This window comes from Mixophyes fleayi, chromosome 12 (assembly GCF_038048845.1).
Source record: "Mixophyes fleayi isolate aMixFle1 chromosome 12, aMixFle1.hap1, whole genome shotgun sequence".
NCBI lineage: Eukaryota > Metazoa > Chordata > Amphibia > Anura > Limnodynastidae > Mixophyes > Mixophyes fleayi.
This window is the reverse complement of record NC_134413.1, coordinates 63011685-63026197: the sequence shown is the minus strand read 5'-3', so window position 1 is coordinate 63026197 and position 14513 is coordinate 63011685. Positions and strand designations below refer to the sequence as shown.

The 14513-nt window shown below is 38.0% G+C and overlaps 1 protein-coding gene across 1 annotated transcript in view; it reads left to right on the top strand.

The window, feature by feature from the left end:
• LOC142108302 (vomeronasal type-2 receptor 26-like) overlaps positions 1–12622 on the top strand; it is a 93730-nt gene extending 81108 nt beyond the window's left edge. The window contains exons 7-8 of the mRNA XM_075191936.1: positions 4257–4380; positions 11721–12622. Coding sequence (XP_075048037.1) covers positions 4257–4380; positions 11721–12622 — 1026 coding nt within the window. The remainder of the gene's footprint in view (positions 1–4256; positions 4381–11720) is intronic.
• Positions 12623–14513: the final 1891 nt, after the last annotated feature.

Here is a 14513-nt window from a genome sequence, read left to right as displayed (position 1 = left end):
ACATCACAAAATCCGAAGCCCTTCCCATTAATATACCACAATCTTCCCTTTCAAGCTTACAAAAGTTTTGTGTGGGTTAAAGATTCCCTATCATATCTAGGTATTCATATCCCGGCAAATTTATCTGCGGTGTTTGAAGTTAATTTTTCCCCGATTTATCTTCACCTCTCCTCACTGACTAAGAACTGGAATGACTTTGAGGTCTCCTGGCTGGGGCGCATAGCGGCTTTTAAAATGATGTTGCTACCAAAACTTATGTATATCTTCCGTACCATACCCTATATCATACCAAAACGAATGATGGATAGGTTCCACACTCTGATGATGTCATATGTCTGGAGGCAGAAACGCCCCCTCCTTACATACAAACGTATGTCTTTACCAAAGTCAAGAGGCGGCTTATTGCTTCCCAGCTTAACGCTTTACCAGGATGCTTGTGTTTTGAGTTGCCTCCGAGATTGGTCACTACCTCATGCAGCTAATCCGTGGGTTGATATCGAGAGGGCTTTATATGCAGGATTCCCCTTGCTGGATCTCCTTTGGATTCCTAGGTCAGGCCGCCCACCGGGTGCCCGTAAATTACTCTCCATCTCGGATGCCTTACGAGTATGGGATAAATTTATTGGGTCACACAAGGACGTTGTACTCCCTTCCCTTAATCTTTCCCTCCAAGCATTGTCAAAACTCATGCCGGATATCAATATTACTGTATAGAAAAATAAAGGGATAGTCTCTCTGGCGGATATGTTTGCGCAGACCCTTTTCCTCCCCTTCGATGTGCTTAGGAACAAATACAATCTGCCTCAGTCTGAGATGTTTAAATATATGCGAATTAGACACTGGGTGGGGGCAGCCTCCAGGACCCCCCATGCTTTGTCCACATTACCAGCTCAGGTTCTAGATAGATTAACAAAGGCGGGTAGTAGGGGAGGAATAACATTCTGGTACCGCTATTCCCAGTTCCTGGTCCCAGCCTCCAAGACTCCGACTCAGACACGTTGGGAAGCAGATATTGGTATGACTCTCTCCCTCCAGCAGTGGGAAAAGATCTACATTTCCTCACACCGCATGTCTAGATGCATCAATCATACCGAAATGCATATTAAGCTCCTCAATCGGCTCTATCTCACCACGGATCACCTTCATAAGATATAGCCAAGTAAGTCTAAATTCTGCTGGCGTCAATGTGGTCAGATAGCAGATGTTTATCATGTCTTTTGGACATGCCCGGTGATCCAGGCATTCTGGGGCGAGGTATCCACTTTGATTTCGGAGGTCCTGCAAGTTTCTGTCACTCTTGACCCGGAGGTAGCCCTCCTACATATATACCAGTCTGTGATCCCTAACTATAAGCGCTATGTATTAGGACACATACTAATAGCCGCTAGAGCAGCAATAGCTCAGAACTGGAAGTCCCCTGCTCCCCCCTGCATCACTAAGGTCGTGTCTAAGATCCAGTATAGTTTCGAAATGGAAACAACAGATGTGCCCTATACGTCATCCGCCTCCAATCCAATTTTCAAATGGTTTAGCTGGCACGAATATGTCACAGAGGGCTCCGGCAGAGCACGAGTAGCTTCAAATATTTCTCCCCCTCCCTCCCCAACAGCCCTCAAAAAGGAACCCCAGCCTAATGAATAGGTTCTGCCTGTGTGTCATTTGAGCTACCTAGGTATTAATATGTCCCCATGTGGTGTATTATGAGAAAGACCAATGTGTATATTTTATTTCTGCTTCTTAAAGTAACGTGCATGTTATAAGATCGCTGTTTCAATTGAGTGACTACCCCCTGCGTGGGGGTTCCCCCCCTTTTTGTTACCCTTTTGTTTGTTCCTTCAACTGTGCTTGTAACCCTTTCTTTTTTCTGTACCCCATTTAACTTTGTAAAACTCAATAAAAATTTATTGACGTCAAAACAAAAATCACGAGTGGATTTCATTATTACTTTCAAAGTTAAAAGTCTGAATAAAAGGCTCCTAGGACACAGAGGATAACCTTCCATTTATAGTATTTAGGGTTAGGAGTTTGATCCCAATGTTGGGGCAGAATAGAAAAAAAATATATAATGTCTTTTTATAATATCAATTTGAGGAAAGATGAAGTTTTATTTTGATTGTGTCTTTAGATCTTTTAGCCCCTTTGGATGTACTTATGTTATAGGATCATCCTTTGATGCATTGTGTCTATAATATGAATGATTCTATGTCAGCAATTGAGAATAATGTTATATTTTGTGTATATTTATTTCAATTGCTTATTAACAGAAATGTATTGTAATTTAAGGGATTAGATCATGTGTTACATTTGGGTGGATCACAATTAGCAAACCAGTGAAGCTAGCTCATTAATTATTCACACATGGAGTGAAGCTGTTTTCATTGGCTTTCAAGAATTCAAAATGCTGGACATTATCTGAGTTTCCCCCACACCTTGACAAAGATTATTATAATCGAAGCGCGTTGGTGGCAATGGGGGATCACAGACCCAGTGAGACGCTATCCCTGGTGATCTATACTAGCGCAGAAAGAGGCTGCCGGTGTCCTGCAGAGATTTGTTTATTTTACATGTCTGCTGTTTGATCCAGTGGAGTAAGCGTATACCCACAGGGTAATTGAAAACTTTATATGGATTTGAATATGGTGGTTTTTGTTTTGCTATTCAGATTTATCTGGTTCCACCAGGAGAAAAAATAATAGGACATTGTAAAAACAAGAAAGCGAGTTATCACATGCTAAAGAACTGTCAGATTGCTTTTGGTTACAGATTATTGACTGATTTGTTGAAATTTCATTGCATTTATGAGAATTTGATTTTTTGGGTCATACGCGCAATTAACACCCTCTGTTTGCAGCAATGAAAACATGCTGCTTGGTGGTCTTGGGGCTCACTGTGCACTTTCTCTTCATTTTGTACACACTTGGTGCTTCTAAGGAAATACTGTTGCATTTGGTAGCGATGTACAGCTGGATGCATCTAGAGAAAGCTGTAGCAAAAGCTGCTCTAAATGGTTTGTTCCACTTTCACCCGCACATACTGAACCTGCTACTTTCCTCTGATTTGAAACCATGGGGTAAATTTATTAAGTTGCGGGATTGAAAAGAGGACAAGTTGCCTAAAGCAACCAATCAGATTCTAGCTATCATTTTGTAGACTGTACTAAATAAATGATATCTAGAATCTGATTGGTTGCTAAAGACAACATCTCCCCTTTTCAAACCTGCTGAAAACTCACAGCTTGATAAATTCACCCCCATGTGTATTGCTAATGACTGCCTCTTGTCAGAAGTGGGCAAGTCCCCTCTGACCCAACACTTTGTCACTCTCCTCACCTTAAAATTCTTCCCTAATAAATTAGTGAATAATTAAATATCTGTCACTATGGTATTGGTGGCAGCCTTGAAATAACCTACATTTGTGCCAACGGCTTTGGAAGTTAATTTATCTGGCTCTTCACTGCTCTGATCCTGATTCCCTGTGCAGCTGCCACCTACACTATGCTGACATGTAGGTCATTCAAGTGGAAGGAAAAAGTGAATATTTATCTAGGGCAACCAACTTCTTAATCCTTATGATAGCAACTGAACCTTTCTGCTTAAAATCAAGTCCTTATTTATAATTTTCAACATCCTGCATTATGCTGTTTTTTTTAATGTTTTTTTTTTATGTCTGGATTTTTACAATGGATCTGGCAGTGTTCCCCTTGTAAATATTTTCAAGTGTTGCTTATTCTTGTGGATCAATTTAATTAATTTAATTGAAAATCTCTAGTAATCAGGCAAACATGTTTAACAATGTGCCAAATATAAGGCATAAACATAACATTGTCGTTTGCACAATTCAAAAGCTAATTGGGGCATTTGATGAGGTTTTGTATTAGAGTGTTGTAGTGTAAGCATCATATGTGTAATGTTTATGTTATTGTCCTAATTATGGAATGTGAAATATCTATGAATTTTTTAGCTGGAATTATGTTCAAAGAGGCAATGACCAAAGTTTGGAATACCTGATCTGAATATTTTGGCATTGTATTAGTGTAATAGAGTAGGGATTGCCATTAAAGTAGCCAACAGCCTCTGTCGGGTATGGCTAATAATTAAAAACCAGTCACAACAATCCCAGCCTTCCAATGTTTGCTATTAATTACATTGATGTTAAACCCTACTTCTGTGTTATACACTGAATACTTTTTAGACATTATATATATATAATATTACACCAATTACAACACATTAATGCTCATATTTTTCACCTTATAGACTCCACCGTCTGTTTGTAGTACAATGTGTCTCCCTGGATATAGAAAATCTACAGGAAAGGGATCAGCTGCCTGCTGCTATGAATGTGTACCCTGCCGAGAATGGGAGTTTTCCAATCAAACAGGTAATTAAAAATGATTTCAGCACCTAACTACCATTTTTAGAATGATTCTTGAATTTAAAAAAATTCAAAAGATGCCACCTCCTTCCATATTTAATTTCACATTATATAACTGTTTTGAATAAATTGCCTCTGAGTAGCCATACAATTCTTGCAATATTGCTGTAAGGAAAATGTTGTGCAACACCTACAAAATAGTGACTGCCACTAAATGCATCTTTCCCATTTAAATCATCTCATCCCACAAAACAAAATCTAATTTTTGCGTATGACTGCATAAGCACACACTTTCATGTGCCTAGCCCTTTGTCATGAAGCAAAGTCCTGTTCCACCAAGTTTCTTCTATTAGAAGATGCAACATTTTGCATCCCCACAGACCGTGCCATCTTGGCCACCAAATTTTTGTGTTTCACTGCAAAAATGGGTGAAATACCTTTGTCTGATGTCACCAAATGACATTTTTGCTGCACTTTTGAAATTTCATAAATTATGACTTTACTGTTGTAACCTCCTCTCCCTCTGCCACTTTCTAGCACTGGCTTAAAGAATTCAGATTAAACTCCTGACCCTCACCTTCAAAGCCCTCAGCCACTGCTTTCTGGCCTTCATCTACAATCTCATATCTATCCTCAATTCTTCCCGTCCTCTCCGCATGCCATCAAGCATGGCCTCACCACCCCACTGATTGCCTCTCCCCTCTCCTGCCACTAACACTTCTCCCTTGCTGCTCGTCACTTCCAAGAATACATTTCCTCCTCCAATCAGTTTATCCACTAGCTTCCAAGGCTTCATACGTACCCTAAAAATTATAATTTTAATTTTTCATTGTAGTCTACCAGCCCTACTTCTAAAGATTGTGGCATAGTGGTTAGCATTTTTGCCTCACAGTGCTGGGGGTCATAATTTTGATTCGCGACCAGAACATTCTCCCACACTCCAAAAGCATATTTGATTAACTTTCTCAAAACAAGATACCTTGTGGGTATTTGAGGAGACACTCTTCGACAAAGATCTTCTAGTACAAAGTGTTTAGAGTTTAGGCTAATGTTTAAGAGGTGGTCAGATTTTTTTGGGGAAAGGAGAGACCTTATCTAACTTATTTGTCATTTTTGTTCACTTTTGAGCAATTGGTCACAAGACAGTCCCTGCTTCTATGTAAGATATTAATTTTATCCTGATTTCTTGATCTGCATGTTACATATACTTTTATATTTGATCCATGTATTTTAGTATTAGATTGTTTGTTTTCCAAAGAAATAGTTTTATATTGCAGCCATCTCCATGATTCGCTCATGTTATTCTGCCATATACTGACATATTTTTAAATTATTCTGACTTTCATTATACTAAATTACACTACATTATTTAGACTTTTCATATAAAAAAGTTTTAATTTATTTTATACTAGCACTGTCTTTAGTTTTTTCTTTTTCAACTTGAGCAACTTAAGGGCATACAGTGGGTCCAAAACTACATCTGTATTTATTATGTATTCAAGTTCCTCACCTGTTTTGCAAGTGGATATTGTTCCTCTAGGTCAGGGGTTGGCAACCTGCGGCTCTCCAGGTGTTGTAAAACTACAAATCCCAGCATGCCTTGCCAACTATCGGCTGGTTATCTACTGGCAAGGCATGCTGGGACTTGTAGTTTCACAACACCTGGAGAGCCGCAGGTGGCCTACCCCTGCTCTAGGTCAACAGCTGGGTAGAAAGACCCACACAAAGGAGAAGTGGAGAGGCCACAGCAGAAGCATGAACCCATTGGCAGTATTCCCTACTAGTTTTAGTATTCTATTGTTGTAATTATAATTGATTTAAATTTAAGAATTTACTGTTTTACTGTAGAGGTTTTATTTCAAATTAGTTGACTTATTACTATTTTACATAGTTCTTATTAGTACAGATAATCTTACTATAATAATATTTCTAATAACAATCTTCAGTACAGTTAATCCCAATATTTTACCATCTCTAGTGACATACTCACTAGTACAGTAATATATTAATGTCTCATTGTTACATATTATCTTGTACAGTTGCTCTTAATATTTATTTATTTCATTAATTGTATACTTATTACTGTGAAGATACCGGGTTTAATGTAACCCTCTGTGCCGCACAGCTGGCCCACCCGGTACCTATCCAAGGTTCAAAATCACCCAGGCAAATATCCAAAATAAAATAAATAAGTTTATTTAACAAAATGGTAGCACTAAACATCTTTAAATAATAACCTGCAACAAATAACACTACAGTCTGGCACAGACAACATACAGGGTTTAATGCCCACATTTGGAATATAAGCAGACTAAGGGCCTGAGTCATTAAGTAGAGTAAAGCATAAAAAAGGAGTAACTTTGCATCTGGGCAAAACCATGTTGCATTGTAGGGGGGGGGGGTAAATTTAAAATATGGGTTTAGATTTATAGTTGGGGTAGGGCATGTCCTAGATCAACTTTAAATTTCTGTGTAAAAATAAAGCTATCAGGTATTGGTGTGCTAGATGAAAAAACGGCCAGTATGTAACTTATGTGCACAATAATAAACTAATTTGCAACCTTTGCATCGTAACATGGTTTGTTTCAGAGAACATTTACTCCTTTTTTTTGCCTTACTTTCCTTAATGACTCAAATATGGAAAATAAGTTATGTAACTTAATAATCCACATATACAATCACTTTATGGTAAGATTCCTGCACCAGACACTTTTTTTTTTTGAGCCTTCTGAAAATTTGGCTGCCCAGTTTTCCATGCATATGGCCATTTTATTGCGCATGAAAGCCGGGCTATGTCTTTGGAATAGAAGAAGCAATAGGTAAAAGAGACATATGTAGGCAATAGAACACAAATGAGACAGGAGATTAGGGGGGTCATAAATAAAGTATAAGTTTTAGATTTATAAAGACACGTGACACACACAATGGAGATCATGTATGAAGAGGGATAGGCTCCTCACCTTTCTGAAGAAAAAAAAAAGATATGACATCACAGGAGAAATGTTTGTGCACTAGGCAGGTGCATGTACAGTATGGTTTTGAGGGATAACTTTAAAGTAGAGATTAGTGCAAGCATTTTTGTTCTCTGCCAATGGCATTGTTTGGTAGCTATAACATATTAGGAATGCCGCAACCTGCATAGTAAATTGACTACCACAATACCATCAAAGTATAAATGGTCATTACCATCATGGATTGGACAGGTACAGTACATTAAGCCTTCTTCTTTATTGTATATTAAAGTAGCATTATTTTTTTCCATAAAGAGCTCGTGTTCCATGAGAAACAGCAGCAATATGGTCATTATTATCTAATCATAGTGCAGTTTACTAGTGCCCACAACTGTGTAACCAGAGGTTAAATCCAAAATGTTCACAGTTGGTAGCACCATAGAGGGAGAGAGGGCAGTTCTAGATCTATCCAGGCATCCAGCCTTTACCAATGTGCTGGCTAATTGGGGCCTGCATTTTATACTCAGAAAAATTGTTGTTTAATAGTATATTATATTCTAGACTATTAGAGGGCTCTATAATATGATTTAGGCCATTTAGGCTTTGTTACCTCATTATTGGATGCTGCCCATACAGTCATATCCCATATAGCTCCCTGGGAGGAGCATAGTTAGCGCTCTTTGGCGTAGTGTCTGTTTCTGTGCATGCGCAGTGTTTCCCCACAAGATATGCTTTGTAAATGGAGAATGTCTTAAACTATTTCAGGCCATATGTGTTGTACCCTTAGGATTGTGGACAGATGGAGCAAATTTCTTATGGTCAAATGGCACAATTGAGAATCTGTCACATATCCCCCAATCCCACCATTCTACTCGAAAAAGGCAAAGTTAGTATAATGAATATAAGTATGTTCCTATAGTTTGGGAGGTGTCTGATCTCACTGTTTGACCTAATGAAATGCATACAAAGTAATTTGGCAGTAAATTAGGCATACAGTACATATAACGAACTACTCACAATGCTCCGGGGAAAAGAGTCAGTGAATGGTCTTGTCTGTAATAGAGATAAAAGTGCAGCAGTTTCTATGCATATCTTGTTCAGTACACCTGGACTAGAGGGGGGGTTCCATATACCTTTAATAATCCTCTGAGCTTACCTATGTCTATACTGTAGTTGCATTTCAAAACAGCAGGTTGAAATAAAGGAATACTATATGGCTCCCTTACTGTTAATAATTTTAAATTTTTATATAGGAACAGTTGAACTACATTGGGGGTGATCAAAATGTAACATAAAGCAGTACTGCATGACATGCATTTGTGTCATTGACAAAGACTCTTCAGAATATTACAAACACTAAATAGGGACAATGGTCCAATGAATCTACTGTACAGAAACATAGGCATAATTTAACATAAAATCACCATGATTATCTGGAAATCTGTGTAAGTGCTATGGAGAAAGTGCACCTTTATGTTTTTATTAGTACCCACATTTTTAAAGTTTGTGAGCATGTTTTGCAACAGTTTCTCATAATTGTCTACTTTGTGGTTACTTAAGTAGTTCTTGACAATTGAAGCATAACTGCACCAGGCAGAAGTTTCAACACCATTCATACATTTTGTGAAATTAGAACACTTGATTAGTTCACTAATGTGAGGGCCATCAAAGATTCCAGCTTTAAGTTTTTCCATTCTTAGTCCAGGGAACGATCTACAAATGTATTTGGAGCAATTGTCATCTTTATCCAAAGCTTCAACAAATTGTTTCATTAGTCCCAGCTTAATATGAAACGGTGGGAGAATGATTTGTTCCCTGTCAACCAGTTGACTTTATTCTTACTTGAAACACTCTGTATATTCAAAGTGTTACTACAACCATCCCATATACAACATGACTTATTTACACTAATTACATGTATAGAAATGTATAACATGTATGAGAAACAAGTAAAACACAATAGACAACGCAAACCGCTCAACTTCCAACTGACTGCTGATTGGGTGGCCAATCACTTATATACGGAGAGGGAATATTCTAGGATGATCATGGAGTGAACACCTAGAATGGTTGCGTGTCTCTCAATTTTCTGATAAATTCCCATATGCACGGGTTATGGCTAAGTTAGCTGTTAGTTGAGGGTATCTATTATTTCAAGAACTAGAGCCAATTTGAAAAAGAATGCTTTCTTTTTTAATTCAGCACCCACAAAATATCCTAAATTTGTTTGAATATCCATCACTACTAAAAAAAATATTTTTTTTGTTGGGCTGTGTTATACATGCCATATTTATGTACATACCATATTTATATACCTGGGTCTTTGGGACCACCTCTGCTGCAAGTCTTAGGCAATCCCCTTTACCCCAGGGTTGTGCAAGGTGAGGGTTACAGGCCCACCACCACTGCATTTCCGGTTACCTATGAGCCCTGTCCCCTGGAGGCACAGTCACCTCGGGCTTCAAACAACACCATCCTTCCAAAATCAAACCAAGAGGACCCGTCCATTCAGGGCAACCCGAACCAACCATACTAGGTCAGATACCACACTTGAGCTTAGCCAAAAGGACATATCGAGGTTGACATCTTAATGTCAAACTGGACAATGGTATGTAGATACATGGTAGCTGGATGTAGATATACATGGTAACTGGCATGTATATCAGAGCCACCTTGCTTGATTCACAAGGGCAACATTATGGCCCACATCTACCTTACATTTAGCATAAACAATCACTTAAGTAAAACAAGGTATTTGAAAGCTCGTCTTGGCCTCTGATGAATGCTCTGCCCATCAAGAAGCGCATAGTACTAATCTTTGAATTGTTTAGTATGGGTGCAAGCCACCTTCATCTATTTACTTTTATAAATGTCTAACTCTGTTCATTCATGCCACTGTCCATTCAATGACCTCTGCTTGTTTCTGTAGCATCAGTGTGTATGATTGATGCTCTGTTATGTTCAAAATTAATTGTGTGCATAGTCTTTTAAAGTTTTAGTATGGGTGCAGACCACCTTCGTCTATCATTTATTTATATAGCGACCGCCAAATATGTAGCGCTTTACAATTGGATATCTACTTGACTAAATATCTACTGATGCCTCTGTCCATCTAATGACATATGATTGCTACTGCCTTTTCATGCTCCATGATGCATGCTGTCTAACATTCCAAATTTAGTGTGTGTGCACTGTTTCAGCATTTGTTTCTCTTGCACCTTACAGTAATTTTTTTTTTGTTTAATTAATCTAATGGGCTTGCTTTAGTTGGTAGCTTAGTAGATGACATTTCTACAAGCAGTCTCTAAATGTTGAAAATGCCCAGGAAATACCCTGACACGCAAGCACCCTTATTTTCCCACTTAATATAGATATCACCGAATGACCCTTAACAACTTGACAAGTATTAAAAAAAGAAAAAGAAGTTTAGAATATAGTCTTTATTGAAGGGTTCTGCTGCTGACCCTCAGAAACAAACACTCAGTTTTTTTCCAACTTAATACAGATGTCACTGTCACTGTAAATAATGAGCTCTGTATGCTGCAGAAATATGATCACAGATAAAGTAGTCGATAATTCATTGGTACTATTATAGTCTTTTCAGAATTTTTTTGGTACCTTTAGTATTGTTTATTGTGCGATGTTTTAAATGTTGATGTTGCACTATTTTGCCTTTATATAAAGCAATACTGACTCTGTAATATTTATGCTGGTTATTTTTATTTTGACATTTGAAATCTGTTCAGTCCTACGGTACAACTCTACATGCAGTTTTGATACAGCAAAAGCACACTGTTATTCTCCACTAAATATACTAGTTAGTTCAAAATGTATCTAACTCAGTCTATAAACTACTACTATATATATTCATTAATAACAACCAGTAGCCACTACTCCATCTAAACAATCTGACTGTTTGAAATTTAAGCCAATTGATCAGCAAACTGTTCCCTAAAGAACTGTTTTACATAATCACAACTGTTCTATTGTTTTCTCTGCCATTATTTCACCCTGTTTAACTCTGTGTTATGTACTTTAATTTTATACAATATTTTCACAGAAGAGCACTGCAGCTAACATCCTCTCTACGTGCTGTCTGTTCTAAAATGGTAGATGATAAACCGAGGAAGGGCTATGTATAGGAGATATCGATCCAAAACTCTCGCAAGTTTTCCATCAATAGTTTCCCTGAAATTACATTTTACCACCTTTTGAGGTATGAAATTGGTACCAAAACCTGTTCATGACTCGGTTTCACTCGGAACACCAATTCTCGGATATGTTGGATTGGATAAAATCCGAAAAGCACATCTCTATTTTATATAGTTTGCTGCATTTGTCATGTTTATAAATATGTTTTATTTGTGATTTAATAACATTGTTTTTTCTATGTAGATATGGAAATGTGTCGTAAATGTCCAGAAGACCAATGGCCTAATTTAAACAGAGACGCATGCATCTTTAAAGACATTTCTTACCTATCATACAGTGAACCTCTGGGGGAATTCTTTACAGCAGTATCCATTTTGCTCTTTTCTTTGACTTGTGTAATCACAGCATTTTTTACAAAACACAGAAATACCCGTGTTATGAAAGCAAACAACCAAACAGTCAGTTATATTCTCCTAATATCTCTCAAGATGTGTTTCCTTTGTTCTTTGATATTCATTGGTCATCCCATCAAGGCAACATGCCTTTTACGGCAAACAATATTTGGAATCACCTTTACACTTTCAGTCTCCTCCGTTTTGGCCAAGACAGTGACTGTAATTATTGCTTTCAATGCCACTCGGCCAGAAAGCAAGTTGAGGAACCTCTTGGGGCCCAGATTGTCTAATTCTATCATTATTTTTTGTTCTTTGTGTCAATTAATAATATGTGCTTTATGGTTGGGAATTGCTCCTCCATTTCCATACTATAACATGGAAGATGAAATTGGGACAATATTAGCAGTGTGCAATGAGGGTTCATTGATTGGATTTTACTGTGTTCTTGGATTTATGGGATTTCTATCCTTTGTCTGTTTTCTTGTTGCTTTCTTATCCAGGAATTTGCCCAATATTTTCAATGAAGCCAAGTTTATCACCTTCAGTATGCTGGTGTTCTGCAGTGTCTGGATATCATTTGTTCCAGCTTATTTGAGCACTAGGGGGAAATATGTTGTGGCTGTGGAGATATTTGCTATTTTGACTTCAAGCTGTGGGCTTGTCGTCTGTATATTTATTCCCAAGTGCTATTTTGTACTTTTTAGACCTGAGTTAACTAATAAAGGTATTGCAATCAAACATAGAACTTAATGCAACAGTTGAGATTAAATAAATTAAAATATGAAACACATTAAGGAAGTGAGAGGTTTCTTTTCCGTCTTCAGCTTGTATAAAGACTGAGATGTTAATCATATATATACCTATGTATTTTTGTATGCACCTTATCTGAGTGCAGTTTTTCATGTACCTTATATGGTGATACTAATAGATATCCAAGTGATTTATAGACTTCATTGTCTTGCTATTATTATTTGTATCTTATGACTGTAAACATTCAGTTCTGGGCCCACTGACTCTATGAACTTCAGAGACCAAGCTAACATGTTGTTTACCAATAGCTGCCCACACCTCCATTAAATCTCCATATGCTTATGGGTACTTAGTAGTTTCTAAGGCTGCCAAAAAGATAATCAAAATACAAAACTTATTGAACCAAGGTCTTATGACGTATATAGATAAGGTACCTGCTTAATAGCAACATTTCTAGAAATACGTTGAAATATAATTATACCCATATCGAATGTATTTTCTCTAGTCTGCTTAGCCTTTAGATATGTACTTTTCTATTCATGGCATAATGCCATACACTATACTCTTGCGCGATTGTGATATGTCTACGTAATCTATTCTTCAAAATTGATGTGTTTGTCTGAGTAAATCAAAGTTTTAGCAAATACAAGACCTGTGTGAATTTCACTGACTCTCCAGCTGGCCGTATTAATCTGATACACCGTTTCTGATCACTGACCACTGAAGAAATATCGCTGTCATCGGGTTACATGTTTAAAAAAATATATATGTCTTTACTTATTTATGTTTTTCACAGTTCACTGCTGGACCCACTCGCATCAATCACACTGTCTGTATTTTTCCATGTCAGTATTTACACTGTTGGGATTTTCGTGTCAGTATTATTTCCGTCTGAAATATGACTACCACTGGTTTGATTTACATTGTTTAACAGAGAGCTGTGGTACTTCCATGACACTGAGCCAGCGTGTAGCAAAGTACAAGTCTCCAAAAACTAAATGAGTTTTTTCTAAACAGAAACTGTTTAGTTTCATCTGACATTCCTTTGAAGAAAGACAATCTAACCGTTAACTCTTTTATCCCCACTCCCCAGTCATATTAACCATAGTGCTGCCAGCCTAGTGCTAGTGCTAGTTGGAGGAAAATCAGGGAGGACAAACATTGTGGGGTTCCCCCTATTTTCCTCCAACCAACTCTAGGCTTAGCCAGCCGGGGATGGTGACTCTATTGCTGGGAAACCTGCAGCAGGGGTATCCCTGCCGCAAAAAAATGTGGCCCCCCTCCCTAGGGGTACCGAGCCGAATTCTGACAGTACTTGGGCTCTTCCCGCACCCATGTGCAGTAATAAATGTGTAAAAAAATAAATGAATTACACACTATTTTACATTGGTGAACTACAGGTTCTAGCAAGCATGGACTGCCATGAACAGTCTGGGCATGCTGTGCTTGAAGTGCTACAAGCACCAGAAAACCCATGGCTGCCAGGGAATGCTGGACTTAGGGGACCCACTGGGAACTACAAGTGCCAGCATGTCCTGACACCCAGCACCCGCTGTGTTCTGTAGTGCACCTGTTTACACTGGACCCACCTGAAGTCTGGACCTTTAGAAGCAAGCCACGTCATATGCATTGTTTTCTCTGTAACACTGAGTGTATATAATATAGCTGTGCTGGCACTGGCCTCAGTCTTGTCTGACCACAGTATTCTGGAGTGAAGTACTTTTCGCAGGTACCAGCTAGCGCAAGCGAGCGCAGCGATATGTATTTATCTTTTGGTATTTGCTGTACTGTGTTATAATCATGGATTGAATTGTTACATTTTACATCTTCTAAAATAAATTACTTTGTGCTTTGGAAACACAATACAATCGCTTAAGCAATGCTTATTTGA